This window comes from Theropithecus gelada, chromosome 9 (genome assembly GCF_003255815.1).
Source record: "Theropithecus gelada isolate Dixy chromosome 9, Tgel_1.0, whole genome shotgun sequence".
NCBI classification, from domain to species: Eukaryota; Metazoa; Chordata; class Mammalia; order Primates; family Cercopithecidae; genus Theropithecus; species Theropithecus gelada.
In genome coordinates this window covers 83,381,528-83,405,160 of record NC_037677.1, presented here as the reverse complement: position 1 = coordinate 83,405,160, position 23,633 = coordinate 83,381,528, and the positions used below count along the sequence as shown (strand labels likewise).

At 36.7% G+C, this 23,633-nt stretch overlaps 1 protein-coding gene across 2 annotated transcripts in view; it reads right to left on the bottom strand.

Annotated features, from left to right (window-relative positions):
• Positions 1 to 6,692: 6,692 nt before the first annotated feature.
• Positions 6,693 to 23,633, bottom strand: part of A1CF (APOBEC1 complementation factor) — a 77,918-nt gene continuing 60,977 nt past the window's right edge. Inside the window, exons 8-13 of one of the 2 annotated variants that reach the window (XM_025396359.1) lie at positions 20,808 to 20,905; positions 16,268 to 16,541; positions 14,096 to 14,277; positions 11,162 to 11,298; positions 10,005 to 10,147; positions 6,693 to 7,003 (exon numbers count right to left, since the gene is read on the bottom strand). In XM_025396359.1, coding sequence (XP_025252144.1) covers positions 6,852 to 7,003; positions 10,005 to 10,147; positions 11,162 to 11,298; positions 14,096 to 14,277; positions 16,268 to 16,541; positions 20,808 to 20,905 — 986 coding nt within the window. In that variant the 3' untranslated portion in view covers positions 6,693 to 6,851. Of the gene's footprint in view, positions 7,004 to 10,004; positions 10,148 to 11,161; positions 11,299 to 14,095; positions 14,302 to 16,267; positions 16,542 to 20,807; positions 20,906 to 23,633 lie in introns of both variants that reach the window. The other variant, XM_025396358.1, reaches the window with a different exon arrangement.

Here is a 23,633-nt window from a genome sequence, read left to right as displayed (position 1 = left end):
TTCTAGACCTCTAACTAACCTTTTCCTCCTTCTTCGATTTTTTGCATAGTCCTTTATATTTCTCCTGGGGGAAGTCTTTGAAAACTCATTTTACTTAAATAACCATAATAGGTCAAGTGTTAAATTCACCTTTTAAAAGCCTTATTGTATCAGTCCAGAGCTTGGCAATAAAAGTGGAAACTTAAGGTTTAGAACAGAGTTGATTTATTTTCAGAATTCTAAATGGCAAACCTATCAGGTGATGCAATTATATTCAATTTTGAAAAATGCAGAATGGGTCCATGAGACTGTGTGTCCCATTAAAGAGAGAAGTAAGAAATATATGTATTTGTATTCACAGTTTCTGGTATAAGAGTAGATGCATAGTAAACACAGGCTGATCATATATTCTCTGAAGAATAGATTTGTCTGTTAATAACAATAGAGCCTGTAAAATTTGTTTAATTTCCAATGTTAGTAAAGAGAGTAGAGGGAGGGGAAAAGGGAAATTTTATGAAAAAGGAAAATAATCTGTCAATGTTATTTTCCATTAAAAATAATAAAACCTTTATGTGAAATGATGTGAGAATTTTTCATGAAGAATGGTTGATGAACAATCATAATGATGAAATCAAATGCAAGGGAATTAGCGTTGGAGCAAATTTGTGAAGCAGAAGGAAAAAACGCAATATGCTTTTTAAGGTGAAGGTTTACATAAGACCTGTTTTGGGATAAAAGTAACTTGACTCAAGGAAGAAAGAAACCAGTAAATGCTCTAATACCCTACTAGTGCCCTGTGGGTCTCTACAGACCAAGCAAGTGTTCCCAAGAGCTATCTTTTGTCTTGCCCCGCTGCCTAACCTGGCATAATAATGGCTAGCTTGCTTTGCCACATGAAGGCAGAACTCAGGACTCACAGCCCAGGAGTAATGAAAAGAAAACTAGGACCACAAATGCGCTGGGTAGAGAGAGAGTTAGACAGAAAGTGGATTGATGGAGATTTCAGAGGAGGAGGTGATCCATTCTTCTCTGTTTACTATGACCCTGCTCAGTCAGAAAGAAGTAGCTGGGCTCTTTAGTTTAAGCTGTTATCTGCTTTGGAGAGGGCAAAGCCAATTCTACAAAATTAAAAACAAGAAAACAACAACAACCCATAAAGATGGTGGTGGTGTGTGTGTGTGTGTGCGCGCGCGTGTGTGTGTGTGCTGGGGGGCGAACACTGTATAATTTGTTGTCTAAACTGAGACACATTTGGAAATAAGAGGGACCATTGTTAATACTTATAGAAGGACCGTAGACCTAAGCCAGGACCGTCCTGGAGAATCAGGATGTATTATCACCTCAGAGAGACATTGCTAAGCCCTGAATGGGGCTGATATTTTTCAGTCTCCAAGAAGGCCTGTGGGCAGCTTACTTTATTTAAGGTACTGTTTCTTGGTATCTCCTATTCCCTTAGACAAAGTATTATTTGTGGAGAGAGAAAAAGCTGTATTATTCTTCTTGAATTTCTCTCTCAAAATAGGAGAAAAGTCTGTAAGTGGGAGGTAGGTACAGAAGTATTCCATATTTTATTCCAGGCATGTTTAAATGATGAGGTCTTTTGCTTTTCGGGTTATTTTCCCTTTCTAAATTGGTTATGAATTTCATTATTAGTAAGAGTACAAGTTTTTCTTTTAGCTTTCCTACAAAACCAAGGAGAACTGGGGGGCACATAAAGTTTGCAATCTCCCACAAATGAGCCTACATATACATTGCTATCTATATTAAACCTATACATTCTATTTTCTGTATAAACTTTGTTAGACAACATGGTTTTAAAAATATTGGAAATTTGGAGGGCAATAGAGTATTCTGTACCAATTTTTCATTAAATAAAAAAAGTTTAAATATTTTACTGCTTAAATAAAGAGAAGGAATGGGAGTCAGAAAAATCTCATTTTCCTTAGTTTCACTCATTATAGCTCAACTTACTTTGTTTTTCTAATGTTGGCAGACACAAACATAGAGCCTGGTAGATACATTACATTTTCTATGAATATGTTCTAGCAAAATTCAGAGCATTTTCAAGATATTATTCGAGTAAACTAAAATTTCAAAATCAAATTTGACAATTTAACAAAACCGATTTGACAATGGTTGCATGTCAGGTAGGAATATTTACTGCCTAGTTTCTTTCTGTCTTCCAATAAGTATACACAAAATGTTAAGTTATCCTATTAATATTCTCTTTTTAAAAATATTTATCCAAAGTTTCCTTGTAGTCCTATGTTAGAAACTTAGCTTTATCTTTAACAGATGTATTTACAATATATGAAAGTGTATCTACAATATATGAAAGTGTATCTACAATATATAAAAGTGCCAAGTTTCTAGTCTAATTTTTAGATACATTTTCATCCCCCTGGGAACTTTTATATGAATGCAAGAAGAGAATAATCATGACTTTATGTGACTATTGAGCACATTGTTAATTTTTTTTTTTTTTGGTAAGTTTTTACTTTTAGGAAATCTTAGTGTTGGAGTAGTTCAATGATCATATACTTTATCAAACTTCATAGGTTAAAATGCAATGAAAATTTACCCCAAATATTAACTTGATTGCCCTTTAATCTACAAATGGCACACCTAAGAACATCCCTGTCTATGTGCATTCGAATTGTGGCCCAGTTGTCCAAGACAGAATTATAAAACAGTCATTAGAATATAACAAAAATTAATGAAAATGGAAAATTATATTGATGCGATATTTTGCTAATCTATGCAATCAGAAGAATATTTTTTTCTAAAAAAAACTTTTAAGTAAAATAAAAACCAATTTCCTACACAGCTGTTATCAGTATATACTTATAGTTTAATTTCTATTCCACCTTGAAAAAGTGAAGAAACTGTGATTTGGAAACAGGTCCCTTTTTGTTAGATATTTATTTTTGCTTGTTTTGAAGGCAGAATCTTGCTTTGTCACCCAGGCTGGAGTGCAGCGATGTGAACATGGCTCACTGCAGCCTTGCCCTCCGGGGCTCCAGCAATCCTCCTGCCTCAGCTTCCCAAGTAGCTGGGACCACAGGCCCACACCACACCTGGCCAATTAAATTTTTTTTTGGAGAGGTAGGCATCTTTCCATGTTGCTCAGGCTGGTCTTGAACTCCTGGCCTCCAGCAATCCTCCTGCCTTGACCTACTGGGGTTACAGGCATGGGCCACTGTGCCAAGTATTTTTTGAAATCCATATTTTCGTGACATGAGGTAGCTTTTTAGCAGCATTTTGGGTGCTGTTCCCCAAACACAGTATTATTTGGCATGATACCAGATTGGAGGATATCCTAGTCAACTAGGAGAATTATATGTTGTTGCAGTTGAAGGTGCTGTTACTAATGCAGTAGGAGAGAAGTAAAGCAATTTGAAAAGAGGCAGATTTTTATAGGAAAGAAAATAGATACCCAATCTCATTGCTGATCAATTTCCTCCTACTTAAGCAACATTAAGGTGATTTTATTTATCAATAAGCTATTAATTACCAAAATTTACAGAACCAATTCAAATTTACTGGATGTTCCTAAATTATTGTTTTGTTATTATCACCTGGTTGGCCGACTAATTTTAATTTTCTCCGTAAGGAATTAGGAAGCATTCAAATAAGAAATTATAGAAAAATTGATAGTGATGCAGAAGGTATGAAGGTATTAAATAGGTGCTACTATCTTAAGTCTAAAAATATAAACCTTATGCAGAATTAGCCTTTGGTTCTACCAGCAATTTAAAAAAAACCGGTTGTCTTAACAGTTTTAAACTTACGGTAGCAGGACTTGCTTTATCTACTTAACTTGGGGAAAATAAAAATAAACATATGGCATGGTAGACACATTAACACTTTCTATGAATTTATTTTAATGGAATTCAAAGTATTTCCTAGATATTACTAAAACAAGGTAAAATTTTGGCAAAAAACCAAAACCACATCTACCTACTTGTAGAAAACTGGCTCCAAAGAGGTAAATGGTGTGATAACTTGGGATGGTGTTCCAGTGGTAGTTTTCTCAATATTTTGGTATTATTGTATGTTTAGGTGTCTGCTCTTAATCTTGTAAAAAAGCAATTATGACTTTATCCAGAATAATGATTTTTTTTCCCATAAAGAGATTCCTGTATTAACTAATCTTTTCATTTTGATTAAATTTAAAACTTCTTTAAATCAAACCTAATTTGCATTGACAAGACAAAAAACCTTTGCTATTTATTTGCAAAGATTTTAAGGAAAATCAGAACTTTTGCTTCTAGAATTTGGAATGCTTTTTAGATGGAGTAGAAATTTTCCTGCTCCAATGGGCATTTGTTATGTCAATGTAATTACTGTCTTTGAGAATAAAAGCAGATCTGTACGGGAGTGTAAATTTGGATCTAAGAATTGTTTTAGGACAAGGTTGTTTTACTTTCTCATTTTTAGAGTTAGTTTGAAGCCTACATAAGTTATATTTAAATTCATACTATTTAAGGGACAAATATGATTTGGCTATTTGTCTTAACTTAGATGATTTTTTAATTGCACTTTTTCTATTTAATAAAAGTGAAATAAAAAGGAAAAGAAATTAAGAGATAGAGTATAAATGCAAGAATATAGCAATTCCCAAACCTAGGTGCACATTGAAATCACCTAGAGATCATTAAAAAATACTGATGCCAGGCACCCATCCAAAGAAATTCTAGTGTAAATGTTATGAGATATGATATTGGCATTAGCATTTTTAAAAGCTCTCCAGGAGATTCTAATGTACAGCCTACTTTGGGGACTACTGTCCTAAGAAATATTAGAAGCTAAATGTAAAATAGAAAGCACAGGGTCTTTCAGAGTTTCAGCTGTAGACTTGGAGGCTTTGTTATCTCATTGGAGTTAGGACAACTGAAATGTTACAAGTACTTCTGATTGTGATTGAAATTTACCTGATTTTGATTAGAATCTTGCCTGCTTTTGGATCACAGAATTCTATTAAGGAGTTGACAAAATTTTCCATGTCTTTGTGTTTATGTTTTCCTTTGTGTTCTGTAAATTTTTATTTAAGGGCCAAGGGATTTGTTTGTTTGTTTGTTTGTTTGTTTTTTGAGACGGAGTCTCGCTCTGTCGCCCAGGCTGGAGTGCAGTGGCGCGATCTCCACTCACTGCAAGCTCTGCCTCCCGGGTTCACGCCATTCTCCTGCCTCAGCCTCCCATGTAGCTGGGACTACAGGCGCCCGCCACCTCGCCCGGCTAGTTTTTGTATTTTTGGTAGAGACGGGTTTCACCGTGTTAGCAAAGATGGTCTCGATCTCCTGACCTCGTGATCCGCCCACCTCGGCCTCCCAAAGTGCTGGGGTTACAGGCGGTGAGCCATCGCGCCTGGCCACCAAGGGATTTTAAAAAATGAAAATTCTAGTACTTTGTCTTAAACCACTAATGAGACTGATGTAGGAGTAACAGGTATTTGGTGTTGGACTTAGATTATTTATGTTTGAACAAAGCAATCATTTACAAGTATGGCAAGAAAGTAGTGCCTTCTCTTTACCTCAGTTCCGGGTTTTGTAGCGCCGTTGCCCTCCCCCACTTCATCATCAGATGTTCCTGGAGAAGAGGTCCAGGACTCTAGGGGGAATTTGGTAAATAACACCCATGCTAATTGTCTGAAACAGTTTCTAATCAGCAATGATTGATGTAAGATTTTTCTGTGGCAGCTTCAAGACAAAAGGACTCAGGTATGGTGAAGCCGCCTGATACTTATTAAAACAAAAAGGAAGGAAAGTTAGAGGATCTCCTGGAAGATTGAAAATAAATGGGTTACATAATTCAAAGCTAACCCCAAGTTAATATAACTGTCTCTGATTGCTAGTTGGCGAGGTGGATACTGCAACAATATCAAAGAAATGAGAACAAATCTGCACTTCTCTCTTTAAAATGGCTTTTCAGTCAATTTGCTGAAAGGAAGAAGTATCATAAATGATATTCTGTATATCTGATTTACTTTTTTATGATATTAGGTAGGAGAAAAATAAGTCTGAGATGATGAAAATCAATCACTATGAACAAGTCAAAAAATTTTAAATTAGAAAAGGTCATTTCATGTTGGCATGATTATTGGAAAAGGTAGGAGTTCTAGGGAAAAATAGGTGTGGACTAATGAGCTGAATAAACAATGGGGCCTGTATTTGTTTCGACCATACCTACAACATATATCTATTTCTAGGAAGTCCCCATGGGCTGCAGGGGACAGGAAGATCCTGATCTGTGACAAATGGACTGGATGGAATTTTCAGGCTGAAGAGAAGTTGAACCCACAAAATCTCGGATAGTCTTTCATGAGCTCAGCCCTGCAATCACGCCCCATACAGTGAGCCATGGTGCATGCATTTTGAAAAGCAGCCTCTTCCCTTCCCTTTTCCTCTTTGTGACTTTGTGTATCACAAAAGCAGCTGTGAGCCAGAGGTAAGACTCTGGAGTTTACCTGGCTTCCCTTGATTGTTACTGACTGCCCAGGTCTGCTCTGTCCCTCCCAACTCTTGCCAGCTAAAAGATCTCTCTCCACCCTGGCAGGATTTGTAAACATGCTCCCCAAACACTCAGGAACATTGGAAGAACAACTTTTGGGGCAGTGGCTCTCCAGCTTTCTGTTAAACAAAATGCTCTTTAACATTTGATTTCATTTCAGAATAACGTTCTTACGTTCTTCGGATTCTACAGTCGTGAACGCTCTTCACCATTCTACAATTGATATAAGCTATACTGTCTCTGGAAAGGCATTTCTTTAGGAAAGATATTATTTATGATCATTGGGGGACCGAGTTAGAGGTTTTTTTTTTTTTTTTAAATAGAGTTTTGTGTGTCTTATTCTTAAATTTAAAAAAGTATCTTCAGAAGGCGCCATATCCATCCCCTCGAGCAGTCACTGCAAAAGTTGGGTAGACCTCATAGGTTGTATATGCTGCTAAGTCTTGTCCAAGGGTTACCGCTTGCTTGAGCTGGGCAGCAGACACAGGTGCAGTTGCACTAGGGACAGCATATCCTGGAGGAAGAGGCAGAGAAAACTTCATGAAAGGAATTCACATTTGCTCCCTTTTGGCTTATTTGTCTTCTTTTAGACATACGAACTTTTAACATATTACTTAAAGCTAAAAGTTAATATGTATGTTTTAAAAAGTGCCCTTAAGGACACAATATGTGGACTCAGTGATTTTCAATCACATTCAAAAAGTCCTAGGACAATGTTCCCAAAAGTGGGATCAACCACCTGTGTCAGAATCACTTCATACTTAAGAGAATTAAAGATGCTTGGGATAGGGCCCAAGAAAGAGAAACTTAACAGGATGCTGAGTTGATTAAAGCTTGTGATTTATAACTTTTTGAAGGTTTCCAAATTTATAAATGAGAAAAGGTGACTGAGGGGCTGGCCGGGCATGGTATGTGGGGAGGTGGGGCTCTGTGGGACCGGTTCTCCTGCAACCCCACACCTGCCTAAATGAAACATTTAAAACATTTGCCTTTACCCGAGAAGATGTGTAGAGACTGGGAGATCAGTAGGAGAAATACTGTAATGGTTAAGTGTAGTTCTCCATAATACCTTAAAAGCAAATGCCTAACCTGTCCATATTTAGATCTAACTATGAATGGCAGAAGACCTTCGTACCTCCCAAGCCCCTCATCAAGCCTGTGCTTGGTGTATTCAGAGGCCTTGATGCTGGTTCTCCCCCTCAGAGAACCAAAGTATCCAAGAATTAAAAAAATAATCTATGTGCTTTCATGTTAGCATTGTGTCTAGTGGATGAACATTCACTTTTGAAGAAGAGAGCGTATTAGCTACCATCTAAAGCATTATTTCTCTGTATTGTTTTAGTCTAAAAACCTGAGTATTTCTGAGATGATCCAGAAATTGTAAAAGATAACAAGAGAAAGACAGAAGTGTACTTAAGTACAAATGGACACCTGTTTTTCATTGTTGTTTTAAACCTCATTTGGTTTATGTGCGGTAGAAGCCTGCCCAACCCCAGACACATTGATTTTTTTCTGGTGGCTTCTCAGAAAGTGGTGGCAGGAAGCTGGTTGGATTATTTTGAACAAAAATTGAATCCATTCTTGGCGCATTCACTTTGGTCAGTAATGCTGATTAATGCACTAGAGAAGTTTGGTCCATTTTCCAAGGATAGGAGACATGTGTTAACAGTTACTTTCATAATTTTGGAAACAGTATTTCTAAACTAAGTGAGTAATATAATTGTGTGAGTGTGTGCACACATGCACGCATGTGTTCGTGGCACAGATTTTACCTTTAGGGATTTTGAATTTTGTTTTTCAACTTGGTCAATTTGTTAAGTGCCAGGGTGTTTGGGTTTCAAACTGATTCTTCCCTTGGAGCCTATTATTCTTTGCTTGACTCCATAGCAAAGTTATAAGAGAGGCTCTCAGATTCTTAGGCATTCCCCAGACAACACTTATACCCCAAATATTTTTAACTTTTCACAGAAGTCAATAGAAGTGAGAATAAGATAAAACATTCTTGGGTAAAAGCAAATCCTTTCCAACGTGAAAGCAAATTTTGAAATTCTTCTGACAGTGGCTCATTAGTTTAATAGTACATTTGTTAGGTGTCTTTGGAGTGCAGCTTTCTGCAAGACAGGGGCTCAACTTTCTCTAAGAACTGAGAAGCCCTAGCAGGCGTCCTGAGTACATGGACATGTAAACACCCTGTTATGTGGAAAGCAAGCACCGGTTGCTGGCCCCGCACTGCCCAGGAAGGACCTTGCCCTCTGCAGTGTCAGCTATTACCTTGGTAACCTCCGAGGGACTCACCACAGAGCGTCTCCATGTTCTTACAGAGAAACAAAGCCAGAATTGAGGTCACTTTCAGATGTGAAACATCATTAATATTAGCCTCACTGACCAGAATGGAGGATATATTCACAACTTTTGAGAAAACAAAACAAAACAAAATGCTGAGAATGAGCCCCAGGTGCAGTGGGTGTGAGGAAAATATAAAATTTCTCACACCTACACATGACCAGTATATGAATTAATTAATCAATAAGAATGTCATGTTTCTAGGTATACTTAGAGCTCTAATTTGGACTTATGTGGAACATGCTGACACAACGACAAATCAAAATGATAGATTTCTTCAATAGAAATAATCTTTTACTAAAAAAAAAAAAAAAAGGATAAAATTTTCATCTGAGAAAAAATTTCCTAAACAACTTTCTTCATGGTCCCCTTCAGTCTCTAAAGGATTCATTTTTAATTATTATGTGGGTACATAATAAATGGGGACAAATCTTTTAACATGTGACCTCTGAACGCATTGTTGATCCACAGATAGGCTTTGCTTTAAGCAATCAGCATATGCCCCAGACCAAAATTATAGAACAAATAAGTTGAGTCCTGATTATTCACATATTGAAAGGATCTCTGTCTGTCTCTCACTCTCACACACACAATTTTTGACTTTAAAAAATCTCTTTTGGAATCAAATTAATAAAAGTAGATTGAAGATTGGAGAGGGAGAAAAAAATTGCTGAAAAGCTAATTGCCATTGGCCAAATTACTTAATCTTTTCATACATGGGCTCTTCATTTGTGTACTGGACTTTCTGATGGAACCTAACTTTTGGTGGTATCATGAGCATTACTAAGATATTATAATGCTTCCTGACCATTTAGGTGAGTGCCTAGCACACAGTAAGAGCTCCAATAAACATCATATATCTATAGGTAGTTTCAAACTCTCTTACTAAAAAAAAACCAAAACAAACCAGACTCAGAGAGACTGACTCATTCAAGATCACACAGCAGTTTAAAGCTGAGCCGAGACCAGAACCCACTCTGTTGCCCAGCTTGATTTTCTTGCCTTGTGTTTTAATGAGTCACTCATTTGGGAAACTCTTTTTGGTCCCAAGGTGGTGCAAGTCAGATTGCCGTAAGTGGGGTACACAAACATTTCTATGATTCAATGGTACCAAAAAAGGGTTTTCCAAATACTCTCTGCAGGGCGCCATTTCTGGCACAATTTTCCCATACCTGGGAAAGCAGTAGCAGCAGTAGCCATGGTGCCAGCATCGCCTCCATCAGTGGGGATGCCCAGGGTCTGCAGGGTGTATTCGGCTGCGTACGTCTTTGCTTCATCCACATAGGCACTCAGCTTCGGAGGTGTGAAAGGGTGGCTGGAAAGCAAGTCAGTCAGGGTAGGCATTTTTAAACTGGTACAACTGAGTCAGGTGAAAACCTAAGGCACTATCAGTTTTGTAAAATGACTGGATGGTGGTTTTTTGAGTGGGTGTTTTACATTCTGTTTGCTATTAAAGCTTCTAAATATAGGTTGCATGTAGGAATATTTACAAATTGATCTAGAACATCAGTGGTTTATGACATTCCTGGGACATACAAATAATTCACTACATGCCTTTTCTAAAGCACAAGTGAAACAAATTGTTTCTAAAAGATATAGAAATGCAGGCTCATGGTAAAATTCAGGAGGTGATATCCGCTAACAGAGAGGTCATATATTTGGTCCCAAATTAAATGATGGGCCATTGTCTTATTATGTATAAAAATGGTAATTTCATATGCTTCAACTTAAACATTGCACAGATGAAATAATGGGCTATAGCTTTGTTTGTTTGAAATGGAGTCTCACTCTATTGCCCAGGTTGGAGTGCAGTGGCATGATCTCAGCAACCTCTACCTCTCAGGTTCAAGTGATTATCCTGTCTCAGCCTCCCTAATAACTACGACTACAGGTGCCTGCCACCACACCCGGCTAATTTTTGTATTTTTAGTAGAGATGAGGTTTCACCATGTTGGCCAGGCTGGTCTCAAACTCCTGACCTCAAGTGATCTACCTGCCTCAGCCTCCCAAAGTGCTGGGATTATAGGCATAAGCCACCACGCCCAGCCAAGAATGGGCTATCATTGTTATTTCTATTACATTTTACACTACTGACTGTTTTCCAATGGTTGGTGATACTACACAGCCTTCATTGTGTATATGAAATTTGGGGGCCTTTATATGCCAGCTTCATGGCTGGCACATCCCAACTATACATCTCAATGCTTACATTTAATGACAAATGAGTAGGTAGTAGACCTCAGTATCTTGTTTAGATGGCGATTAAGTGCATTTAATTTACAAGCGTATCCTGCTCTAAAATGGTAAGGAATTTGGAGAAGTTACGCACATTGCAGGATTCTGGCTGGCCAGGGCAGGAATGGTTATTTTGTATAAGAATAGTTGTCTTTGGTCTTGTCCAATGGCAGAGTGCAGCTGGTACACTGGCTGTCCCCAGTTATTTTTCTGGCAAATCTCTTCTAATATCTACAAGAATAAAAAAAGTTATTTTCCCCTCAAATGACACATTCACATTATATCCCAAGTTTTCAGATTTTTAAACTCTAATTTTCAGAGTTCAAGCTAATATCAGAAGATATAAAATGCCACATGGTTTAATGACTCATAAAATTTAAGATGAACTCAATTTGAACTCCATTTAAAATGTTAGGTCTATTAGTTCATAAAATCACTTTCACACCATTTACTGTAATATATTTTTAGTTTAGTCCATTAGCTGTAACTTTTTACCAAAAGCTTAATTTTATGATTTGTTTGGAATATTTGTTTTTGTAAAAACTGTTGCTCCAACACTGTGTGCATAGATTTGTATAGATTTACTCATTATTACCCTCAGTCTCTGTGTTTATAATCATTTAGAGATGATAACCTAAGAATATATTTTTATTTCATGTCATTTGCCATAGGGTTTTAATCTCACAATTTCATAAAAATAGAATTAAAAAGTTTAATGGATTGGTATTTATTGAGCATTCCTAGATGGGTGTTGACAGTTGTAATGTTTTTATTTGTTTGGTAAGACACTATTTCTGGCTTTTTTTTTTCTTTTGCTTAATGACAATATGCTTTTTAGCATCCTCCTGCACGTTGTTTTCTTCTGTAATTACTCCAAACTGAATATTTTCTAAAGATTCATAGTTTCTTTATTCTGAAGCCATTTTTGGTTGTCCAGAGGTCCTGACGCTCTCGTTAGTCAGCAGATTCAGTAGACTGTGGAAAGCAGGGCATAAGGCTGAGAAAATAACTCTGGAAGACAGAACAGTGCCTCAGGATGTGTCTCTGGGGTTTCTTACCTCATTTATGCTAACTAACCCAGCTGCAATAGCATGATATTTTCCAGTTTATTAATTTGTAGATTGTTCCTATTTTCTCTATTGACATTTTCTTTTTAATACTCTTGTTGTGTAGGATCTCTTGTCATCCTCAGAGCATTCTCTGCAGTTCTTGGGCAATAATAATGGAGCTTTTGCTGGTAGACATGATGCCTGCCTGTTTATGCCAGGTGAGCAAACCCGGGTGGAAGGAACACCAGCTCTCACTGCTGACTTTGCAGGGCAGTATTTGTCTCTGCTTCTGGCTGGAAGTTCGTAACTCTACTTTGGGGTTGTTTAGGCCCCATCTATATTGGTTGGTGGTGGCATGGTGTTCATTTCTAAGCCATAGTTGTAGAAGGTCAGAGAACAATATTATTAATTTGTCTTTTGTATAAGAATAGTTGTCTTTGGTCTTGTCCAATAGCAGAGTGCAGCGGGTACACTGGCTGTCCCCAGTTATTTTTCTGGGGACAGATACACTTTTATTAATTGATAGAGATTATTACTGACATATTAATATAAGACATGATGAATTTCTAACTTGAGTTTGATGTAAAACGAAGAGATCTCTTTTCATACTATCACAGCTAACAGAACTACTATTATACATAATTTGTGACTATTATTTTTTATTTTCTTAAAAGATTTCTAAGGATTCCAGTACTTTAATCAGGTTCTTGGTTTTGGGTTTTAACCCAAGAGAAACTGGGTGACTGGATTTTATATTTTCTGAACAAACTTCATCATATCACTTCCAGATTTCATTATGGTTATATGTTTATGTGTCAGTTTTTTTTCCCACTGGATTGCCATCTAATTTTTGGTGGTAAGGATTTTTTTATATTCACTTCTGCATCTCCAGCACCTAGTGCACTACATGGTGCATAAGAGAAGTTTACTAAATCTTTTGTGAACAAACAAATGATTGCTGTTTAGCACTCTGGTAGGCTTTCTTTTTTTTTAATTCCCTGGGTGGGGCTAGCAGAAACCTTAGATAAGCTAATTTGTGCATAAAAGAAAGTCAGAAATCCCATTGAAAAATTACCCCAGATGAGCTTTTAGAAAACCAAGTTTTCTTCTGGATTGAAATTATAAGGGCTACTTCCATAAATGTGGGGCTATAAGCCCACCTTTGTCATGGGAATAGGGAAGTTTCGTTCAAGATACACAAACTGTAACTGATTATTCAGCCGAAATATATTTCAGAGAGATCAGTACCTATCACACTCCCACAGGGAACAGTCTCAGGGTTAGCATAGACCCTGTTTTGTTTTATTTTTAACCCTGGGACTCAGTTTCCGTATTGAAACTTGTATAACTTTTAATTTTCCAATAACAAAAAACACAGGTTAATGTTGAAGTATGGAAACTTAGAACTCTTAAATGAACACAAAAAAACCCCTCTCTGTAATGCCACTGCTGCAATATAACTATGGAGGAAGAGTTAATTTGGTATGACTGACGACATCTCATAGTTAATAATTCACCTAGATATCATGGTGGAGTTTTCTCTTAGATACAGTATTTCCAAGAAAAGATATCCTAAATGGTCTATTCAGGGCTCTGCCATAATGCCCTTCATTTGCCAACCAACCTGGCTCACATACAATAGGCATTTATTCTGAGATGGGGTCTTTGCCTCATTTTATTTTCATTTAGGGTATGGGTTGATAATTCTTAATAGCTCTCAGATTCTTTGCATTTCAGTGGAATATTGTTCAAGGTGTTAAGCTTTAAGATTTTTTTAAAAAGAGAAAGGACCTATAATAGAATAACGGCACCTGATGCCCAGCATTCCCTCAAAGGGTGTGACATTGATTGAATGCTTTATATATTAAAAGAAAAAAAACCCATAGCTTGAGTAGGGATCAAGTCAAATCATTTGGTAAAAGTGAATGATGCTCATTGGCACAACTTAAAGAAACTATTTATGGAATAACATTACCTACCTGGGGAGCGAGTTTAATTCCTTGGGGTTTTAACGTGACAGGATTCATTGGCGTGAGCTCCATCCCAGGTAAAATATCATAGAGTTTGTCTTCTCTTTTGTCTCCTTTGGCCTGGTATCCTCGACCCAGGCCTGTGTATGCCAAATAGCCACGGCCGCCCAGTCCTCTCACTCCCGCAGCCCCTACAGGTACATTCATGTAAATTTCTAGGAATGTAAGAAGGCATTAAACTGAATCAAACCACCAGAAAATCACCCTGAATCTTACTGTAATGGAAAAGTTAGCCCAATTCACGTTGATTATTGCCCTGAAGATGGGTGGGAAACTCTAGGATTCTAATGTAATGAAACTCAACATAAGGTAAGGTTTAACATAGGTGTCTTTCTCTTTTTTGAAAAACTACCTTCAGAAGATAGCGATGCCATTGATAAGTACAATACTGTTGATAAGTACTTAAGCAACTTAAAAATGTTGGGAGAGAAATTTTGCAATTTTTGTCTTTAGGTTACCTTTTCTTGATATTTTCTAATATAGACTAATAAAGACTGGGAATGTATTTATTACAACATTCCAACATAATGCGACCACTTGTTTTGAAATCAGTCTTACATAGAGACTGTCACTGATCAGCATATTAGAAATAAATTCTGGCTTCTCTAATTATCCCACCTCCAGTGACTTATTGGAAAACAAGCATTTAGAAAGCATGCTTTTAGGTTCACCATCCTCTCTCTGATGTTCGGTCAATGTGAGGCTTAAGTTTCCATTGAGTTTCATGCATAGATTCCTTTTGATTTTTGTTTTGCCATGTTGCTACTTTGATTTTATGTTGATGGCATAGAGATACAAAATTAAATTGATTACCCTTCATCCATGAATATCATTCATTGATTCCTTTCTTGTTATAAGATAGGCATTTTTTTCCGTTACAGTGGAGTTTGTTTTTTTCTACATCATAACTGGTTGACAATTTGTATTTAATGTATGGATTGGTTAATGATGTGATTTTTCATTATAAATGCATAATGTTACAATGATATAATTTATTGTCACATAGACAAGTTATCCTAAAGGAAATCCTGATTACTTAATTTACATTAAAATTTTGGGGCAAGTAATTATGAGTATGAAACTTTTAAGGCCGTTGAAGACTAGAGCTCCTAGGATGATCAATTCAATTATACTGAAAAATAGTAAAACATAGTAAGATAATTGTTTCCACAGTAATCTAGATGTGCCTCTTTTCTTCTATGTCAAACCCAAGAATAGACTTAAATACACAGTTTATTTATCGAATTGCCCAGATTCATGTTGTATTTAGAGGACAGAACTGGAATTCAGTTGGCGTTAGCCATATCCTAGAAAAACTAATCTGAAGGATCCAAAAAGGCAGGGACAAGCTAGTTTCTTGGAAATAAAATAAAGGCTTTCTTTATCTTCTAGCTTCCTTGAAGAAATGGAGCTTGGAAAACTACTCAAATATTTAGAATTCTTACAGGATTCAAATGTGAAATGTTTATTATTTTATTAGCAGTCTGATTGAGGGTTTTTTCTATTTGGTGTTTATTTAGTTCTTCATGTACTAAAGAAATACAGTAATTTCCTTAATAATTTGGCTTTTAAGAAAGTATAACACATATTTCTTGGAGGACATCAGATGAGAACCTCTCATGTGTCTGTTATATTATATTTATAATAATTTGTGATTTGTATATTAAGACAGTGCCACTGAGTCACCATCAAATACACACATGCCTTGAAAGGGTTTTGCTATTTGAGGTAATTGGTTTCCACTGGACTATACTGGTCTATTCCAGAAGTGTTGTAATGAGCCACAGATGACTGCACAATGGTGGACAAGTGATACAAAAGAAGCTAACAGTTATAGAACTAGGTTTTAGTTTGTGCAAATTTTATGGACCCATGTAAAGTTTGAATCTGTGCACTAGGCTCATTTGCACAATGTTCTGACCACGTTTTTTCAATAACCAGTTGTAATGTGAAAAAAGACTCCTATCAAAGGAAAACTATTGATATAATACTTGATTTTTTAATAAAAAAAATTTTCAGTGCTTTTCTCCCAGTGGACTCATCCAATGTATCTAAGGCTACTGCAATTTGAGTCATTTGAAATTTTAGGATTACTCTAAAGCAAGATCTGACTGGAGTTACCTCTAATAGAAGGGGCTCGGATAATGGCTCTGTTGCTGAGGTGTCCTTTGGTGGCTGGGAAATGAAGACTGGGAATTGCTGCATAAGCCTGAGGGGCATAGAAGACAGGAGCTCCAAGGTAGGTTGTGGTGGGATCATAAACTTGGCCCAAAGAGTAGGTGTACTCTCCTTGCAGCATGGTGCCCCTTCCACCTGTGCCTCGGGTGTACCTAACATAACTGTCCTTGTCCACTGGTTTTGCTAGGGTGACTTCAATGGGGGAACCATCCAGCACCTGTTGTAGAGAGCAAAGAAAAAACATGAGATGATACGAAGATAACCAAGTGTGGCTGAGCCCTAATAACATGATTCCTTCTAAGTGTTAGACTACTTGCTGTAGGTTTATTGATTGTATCTTGTCATTTTATAGGTTTGTGTTTGTATGCCAGTTGAGTTTTTTCTGAGCCATTTTGTTGGTAAGATGCATAAGATGCCAACAGGTTTGACAGTGACATATTGGCCGGTGTCCATTGACATATTCATTATAAATTTATAATCTGGTTACAGTCACTGAGACAGAAACTTATGTAATATTTTTATTAGGTCATATATGTGTTTTAAATTACATAGCTATATAATTATATAACTACAATAAAATTTAGTTTTGTTATGGATGGTATAAAATCTCCATTACCTAGCACAGTAAGATGAAGGTGAAAGGAAACCAATAATGAAATCTTATCAATTATTAGCATTTAGCATGGGCAGCCAAATCAGGCCCTTCCAGCTGATAGCCTACTAACTGCCTTGCTCCTTAGATCAGCCGCACAAGTAAATTTTCACAGGAGAAGAGAGGCATACTGTGGCTCTACCAAAGGAAGAGGAATCTGGGAGGCTGTTGCATTGCCTGCCACAGGTTCTTCCTTGTGAAGCCACCTTTTGATCTGCTGAACAGTTGGGAACTAATAAACAGGGATGACAGTGGTCAGGAGTAGTTGGGAGTGAGAGTAGTATTGAGGTTCTCAGATCATGCACTGCTTAAAACTTGTCCTCAAAAATTATTGACACAAATTTTGAGAGTGTGAACAGCTCCAGATGTCGAAGATAATGAATGTATGTAGATCTACATGTGCTACTAACTTCTATGTATTGCTTACCTACACAAGAAACAAACATGGCTCTCAACAAATTCTTGATAGATTGATGTATTTATTATCAAAGGAACAAAGTATTGTCACAAAGCATTTGTGGCTTTTTTTTTTTTTGAATAAGAATGTGATGATCCTCTGTTTTATATACAGAAGACTTTTATTTAAAGTGTTTCTACAGAAATTCACATTCACAGCAGCTGAGTGTGCACTCTTACCCTCTGATTTCAACAGTGCCTCAGTGGTTCCTGGATTATCGAAGTCTGCTGGACAAAGCTTGTGCTTCATGGTCATCCTGACCATTTTGTTCAGCCTATGGGTCAGTTTGTCTCCAGTATTATGTATTTACCTTACTTTTTAGTAGCAGGAGCCAGTGTCAAATAAGTTAGATGGAATACTCTGATAGAATCCAGATGATATTCAACAATCTTATATTGATGTTGATGTAATTAGAAAAAATAGAACTGGCATACTGAAAATAGGGGAGGACCTTGGGTATAAGATTATTTATATCTTCAGTCTGGTCTTGAGGAAGATGAGAGACTCAAATAGGTCTCTGCTTATAGGCACTTCCATATCAAGATACATTTTGCATGGAATGATTCTTTGCTGCAAATTCAGATTTCTTGTAATAAATTTTGTTCTGCCTTCCTCTGTCCCATCCAAAAGCATTTTAAACTCAATATTGTATTTTAGTTATTTAGTTTAGATATTTCAAGAGCTAGGACAACATCTTATTAATCAGTATAACCCAAGCTTAGTAAAATTTCTTTCACTTCACAGACTTGGAATAAATGAATAATCATTCTGAAGCTCAATTCATTATTTTTCTCTCTGAATAGGCTTCCCTTCCTGAATTTCATAACAACCTCCCATATTGGAAGCTTATAATGACTTCTCCTTCTTTTTCACCCCTATCTCCAATCAGTTCCTGGGTCCTTTGAATTTACCCCTACTGTTCTGTACATAGTTGTCTCCTGCATTCCATTCCTACCTAAGTTCAAGACCTTATTTTGTCCCATTTGGGTGACTATAATAGCTTTATACCTAGTTTCTATGACATGTTTCTCTCACCTGTATTAAAAAGGCAATTCTTACTAGGCTAATTTTCCTAAATTGTAAATGTGATAATTACTGCATAAAAAAATTCAAGATCTCACCTCATCTAATAAATTAAATATAAATTTCTATATATATGCTCAAAAACCATAGTTCCTAGGAAAACTTACTTTAGATTTTTCCATACCGTATTATAGTCAAGTATAATATTAAATACATATTTAACGAAATAATATGTGTAAATATTACTATAAAAATATCTAGCTGCAAAAATTGGGAATAATTTGAATATGTTTCCATTGTAATTATTCCAATGTAATTATTGGCATTTAATTTGTGATGGCTGTTCCTTCCCAGCAATCATCGTGTATACTCAGGAATGTTTCCATATAGAGAAAATCGAACTTATAGATTGTTTTCCAAGTAATAACACTTTTATGACATTAAATGTGATAATCAATGAAGATGAAATAATGCTTTTCTTTATAGACATGTATTTAACTATGCATTAGTTTTTGCTTTGCAGTTGTCTTTTTTGTATTTCAGAGTGAATACATTCTCCACCCCACCCTCCAGCACTCAAATATTTTTGAGTTTGAGCAGGCCCCTGAGGAGCTAATATGCAAGAGGCTCCACAGTGTCTGAAGGGCCTAGGCTAAGAGATCCTCCCTTTGTCATCTGGATCCACTCCCTATGGAATTCACCACCTACTAGCTCCAGTCTGCTCTCTGCTCTGGGAGACTATTCTACATGGGATCCTCTTTAGCCTTCTAGATTGTGATTGGATTTAACCAATGCAGAATGCTGGTAGGAGGTTGGAGAAAGAGACAACAGTGAATTTGGGGCATTTATTCTGCCCTCTTTGAAAGGTCACCTTGGGCTGACTGTGTCCTTTGACCAAAATCACTACTTCTTTCTGTTCTCTTTTCTTTTTTTCCTTAATGATGAGGTTTCACTCTGTTGTCCAGGTTGCAATGCAATGGCACAATCATAGATCACTGCAGTCTCAGCCTTCTGAGATCAAGAGATCCTCCCACCTCAGCCTCTGGAGTAGCTGGGACTACTGTAGTAGTCCATGCCACCATGCTTGGCTAACTTTTTGTGGAGATGAGGTCTTGCCATCTTGTCCAGGCTGGTCTCGGAGTCCTGGGCTCAAGCAAGCCTTCCACCTCAGCCTCCCAAAGTGCTGAGATTACAGGTGTGAGCCACTGCACCCAGCTACTTATTGCAAAGAGATCTGCTCTACACAATTCTCTCCCCTTTCAGGATTTCTATTAATTCTCCAGCCCCTTGTACCTTTGACTCCAGAATGCTGTGAGCCCCAAATTCTGACACTCTTTTTTTGATTTCCCTAGTCCCAACTCACACTTTTGTAATTAATTCCTTTGCTATTTGTTTTCTTTTGGGACCCTGGCTGATGCCAGATCCGATAGGTAAAACAGTCCCATGTGCATTATGTTCCAACCAAGTTACTCCACATTTTCCTGTTCTCCAATCTTGTCTTTCTCTTCTCAAATTCTGTGCCTCTGTCTAAGACTGCCTGTCTTTCCATATTTTGATTTTTGAAATTATACCCAATTTTCATGGCTTCTTTGAAATATTATTCTTCTCATATCCATGAAGATGTTTTATTCTTTATGGCCCACTTCTTCCTTTGAACTTGCTCACCACGTTGATCTCTTTTTATGATATTTACTTGACTGTACTTTGCACGTGTTTGTGTAGTTGTCTTATTCCTCCAACCAACTTTTAACTGTTTGTCAAACATCTTTGATTCTTTTTGTATCCTAGCATGATAAGTGGTCTACAGAAGGTTTTAAATGTTTATTGGCTTGATACATAAATATTATATTGGTTTCTGTATACAACTCAGTAGTGAGGATATAGAAGCTTCCCCAGCCCCGACTCTTGGCAAGGTGAGAGACTCTAAGCTTTCCAAGTGGAAGATCAAACTATGAAGGCAGAATAACAGCTATCTTGACATGTTTTTAATTCATCAGCTTCTAAAATACTGCAATAAAATGATGATAATCTCTTTGAAGTGATGAGAGAAAACTGGAATTGTGGAAAAACACCTTGAAATAATCTACTTTGATCTCCTCTTTCCATGGAAATTGAGTTTCAGTGCCTTGTCCAAATTAGAAAAAAAATAGAGCTAAAGTTGGATATATTAGGTACATCTCCAATTTCCATTGTATTTTCCATCATTTCTCTTTAGTACATCTTAAATGGACTGAGGCAGCCATGTCAGAGAAGGCTGGAGTGAGACAGACTCGCAGGATTGTGCTTTTGAATGTAATGTCCGCACCAAACTTGGATGGAATCTGCGTATTTTTTTCTTTGTTCTACCTTACCTTGCCATTTAAAGCTTTCATAGCCTCAACTGCATCTTCTCGGTTACTGAAGTGCACAAAAGCATAGTCTCGAATTTTCTTCACCCTCTCCACAGCACCTGTAAAATAGAGTGAAAGTTGCCCCATTAACAAACTTAAGAGAGCCCTGAAAGTGATATATTTTAGCACCTAGCTGCAAAGAGTATTGGATTTTTTCATGGATATCTCATATTTAAGAAAGGATCTCATCAAGAACATTCAACTGAAGATTTTTTTTTGGCAGTTTTAAAAATAAAATTTATATTCTGACTTCTTATAATTTGTTATGGATTTGTGTTTTCCACTTCCTAGATTATAAGGTCTCTAAGGGTAGGAATTCCATCTTCCTTTGCATCTTATGTAATGTAAAAGATAGTACCTTTTGCATGGCAAAATATTTGTTGAGTTGAACTCAATTATTGATCATTTTACAAATGTATATTTAGGTGATTACTTTTTTAAGTTTTATGCTTTTCATCCCAGCAAAATGTCTTTATCTCTTTTGTCTTATGTAATTAACTTTAATTTACTTTTTAAAACTTAAATATTAGGTAACTACAGTTCTGATAAGGTAACTGAGATTTAGAGTCCACACAGAGAGGAACTACAATTGTATTCCCTATATCCTTATCCATTAATCTTTAAATAGAAAAGCAAAAAGAAGAAAAAGAAAGTTGTTTCCACAAGAACATCTGGGAACCAAGATAAGTTGCCTGCCTTGCTGTCATGATAGCTAAAGACTGGAAACAATGTAAATATCTACTATTCTACTTTGAGGAATGTCTCATACAGAAACACTCACACACATGTACAAGAATCATGCATAAGAATATCAATTACACTACTGTTGAAAGAGCAAAAATAAAACAATTTAATGTCTATTTTCATGAGTGATTAAATCTGCTACATTTATACCAACACCAAGGAGTCTATACAGAAAATAGACCTGTATGTGATTACATGCAAAGATTAAAGACCTATATATATATATTTTTCAGACAGAGTTTTGCTCTTGTTGCCCAGGCTAGAGTGCAATGGCGCGATCTCAGCTCACTGCAACCTCCGCCTCCCTGGTTCAAGCGATTCTTCTGCCTCAGTCTCCTGAGTAGCTGGGATTACAGGCATGTGCCACCATGTGCCTGGCTAATTTTGTATTTTTAGTAGAGAAGGAGTTTCACCATGTTGATCAGGCTGGTCTCGAACTCCGGACCTCAGGTAATCTGCCCACCTCGGCCTCCCAAAGTATTGGGATTACAGGCATGAGCCACTATGCCTGGCCCAAGATCTACTGTTAAGTTTTAAAAAGTTATAAAATAGTAAGTACAATATTATAGCATTTGTGTTTTTAATAATCCAAAACTGTATATATATGCACAAAATTTAAATACACTTATACAGAAAGCAAACTGAAAAGATAGAGACCAAACTCTTAACAGGGGTTACTTCAGGAATGGGGAGAAAAGTTGGGAAGAATGAAGGGGATTTTCATTTTGTAATTGATATATTTGGCATTTTACAAATATTTGCAAAATTTATTTATGTTATTTGTGTAGAAAACCCAAACAAACCATCTATTTTTATGTAAAGGAACTGCTGAACATGATAGCAACATATAAAAATGAAAAAGATAGTTGTACCGAGATAGTTGGATGTTGTATTTTTAAAATGTTGTTGCTTACTCAATTTTAAAAATAGACCTTTTGCTTAGAGTGAAGGTAAGGTGGAAATTTGTTTAACCACTGTTAGTTTAGCATGCCAATTATCTTCTTTTACCCTACACTCACTTGGGTGTACCTTGAGAGTCTAGGGAGACAACATAGGATGAGACATTATTCCAGGGAAAAGAAGAGGGGGAAGTCCTTTCTGTCTCTATCAAAGTTTCATTATCCTCTTAGATTCACGGTAACAAAGGTAATTAGAGTTTTTACTCTCTCACATGGTTCAATGACTAAGAATTATCTTCCTTTGGAATAATAGTGAACCTGTAACATAAGGACAATTTAAAGACATTGTGATACTTCTCTTTACACTCCCTTCAACATTCGACCCTTGACTTCTTATGGCAATGGTTATACAGAGCAAAATCATCTGGCCAGGCTAAGGATAAATAAAGCTCTCTGAGACCATGAAGCATGGGACATATAATTAACTGAATATCCAATATAGTCTCTTCACTCCTTTCAGTGTCACACGGGGTGATGATCATGACTCAATCCCACGACTCGTTTTTGTAATTGAGAAGAAAGACATTGGCCAGTGATGACCTTCACCTTTCCAGCCTTTGCTCAGTTCATATTTCAATGTCATTCTCCACCTAGACTCCCTGGTCTGTTATCTCCCTGAGACGAGGACCAGCTTCAGATACTTTGTGGTATCATCTTCACCTGGTTCCTGCCTACTGCCTTGGACACAGGAGTTACTCTATAAATACACATGGAATAAGGGAATATTATCAGTTAATTCACACCCCAACTTCTGTCATCTACACCAGTTAGGTGGCATTTCAGATGATAATGAATTTAGATTTTCTGAAATTCTGTTTGCAGATATTTCAAATTATCTTACACTGTTGGATAATTTCCAGATGCATCTGGTTTTGGAAAATTTGATATTTAAAAATTTAGTCTTATAAATAACAGACAAGTTAAAAAGTTAGAGTTTGTGTCATAAAAGTTGGTTTTCTCTACAATAGCATTCACCACATGGCTTATTTTAATATGTTTCTTCTTTAGTGCATAGGAGTTTGTTTAATAATTGATCCTCATCTGGCAGAGGGTGAGTCCACAGAATATGAATGATCATTATTAC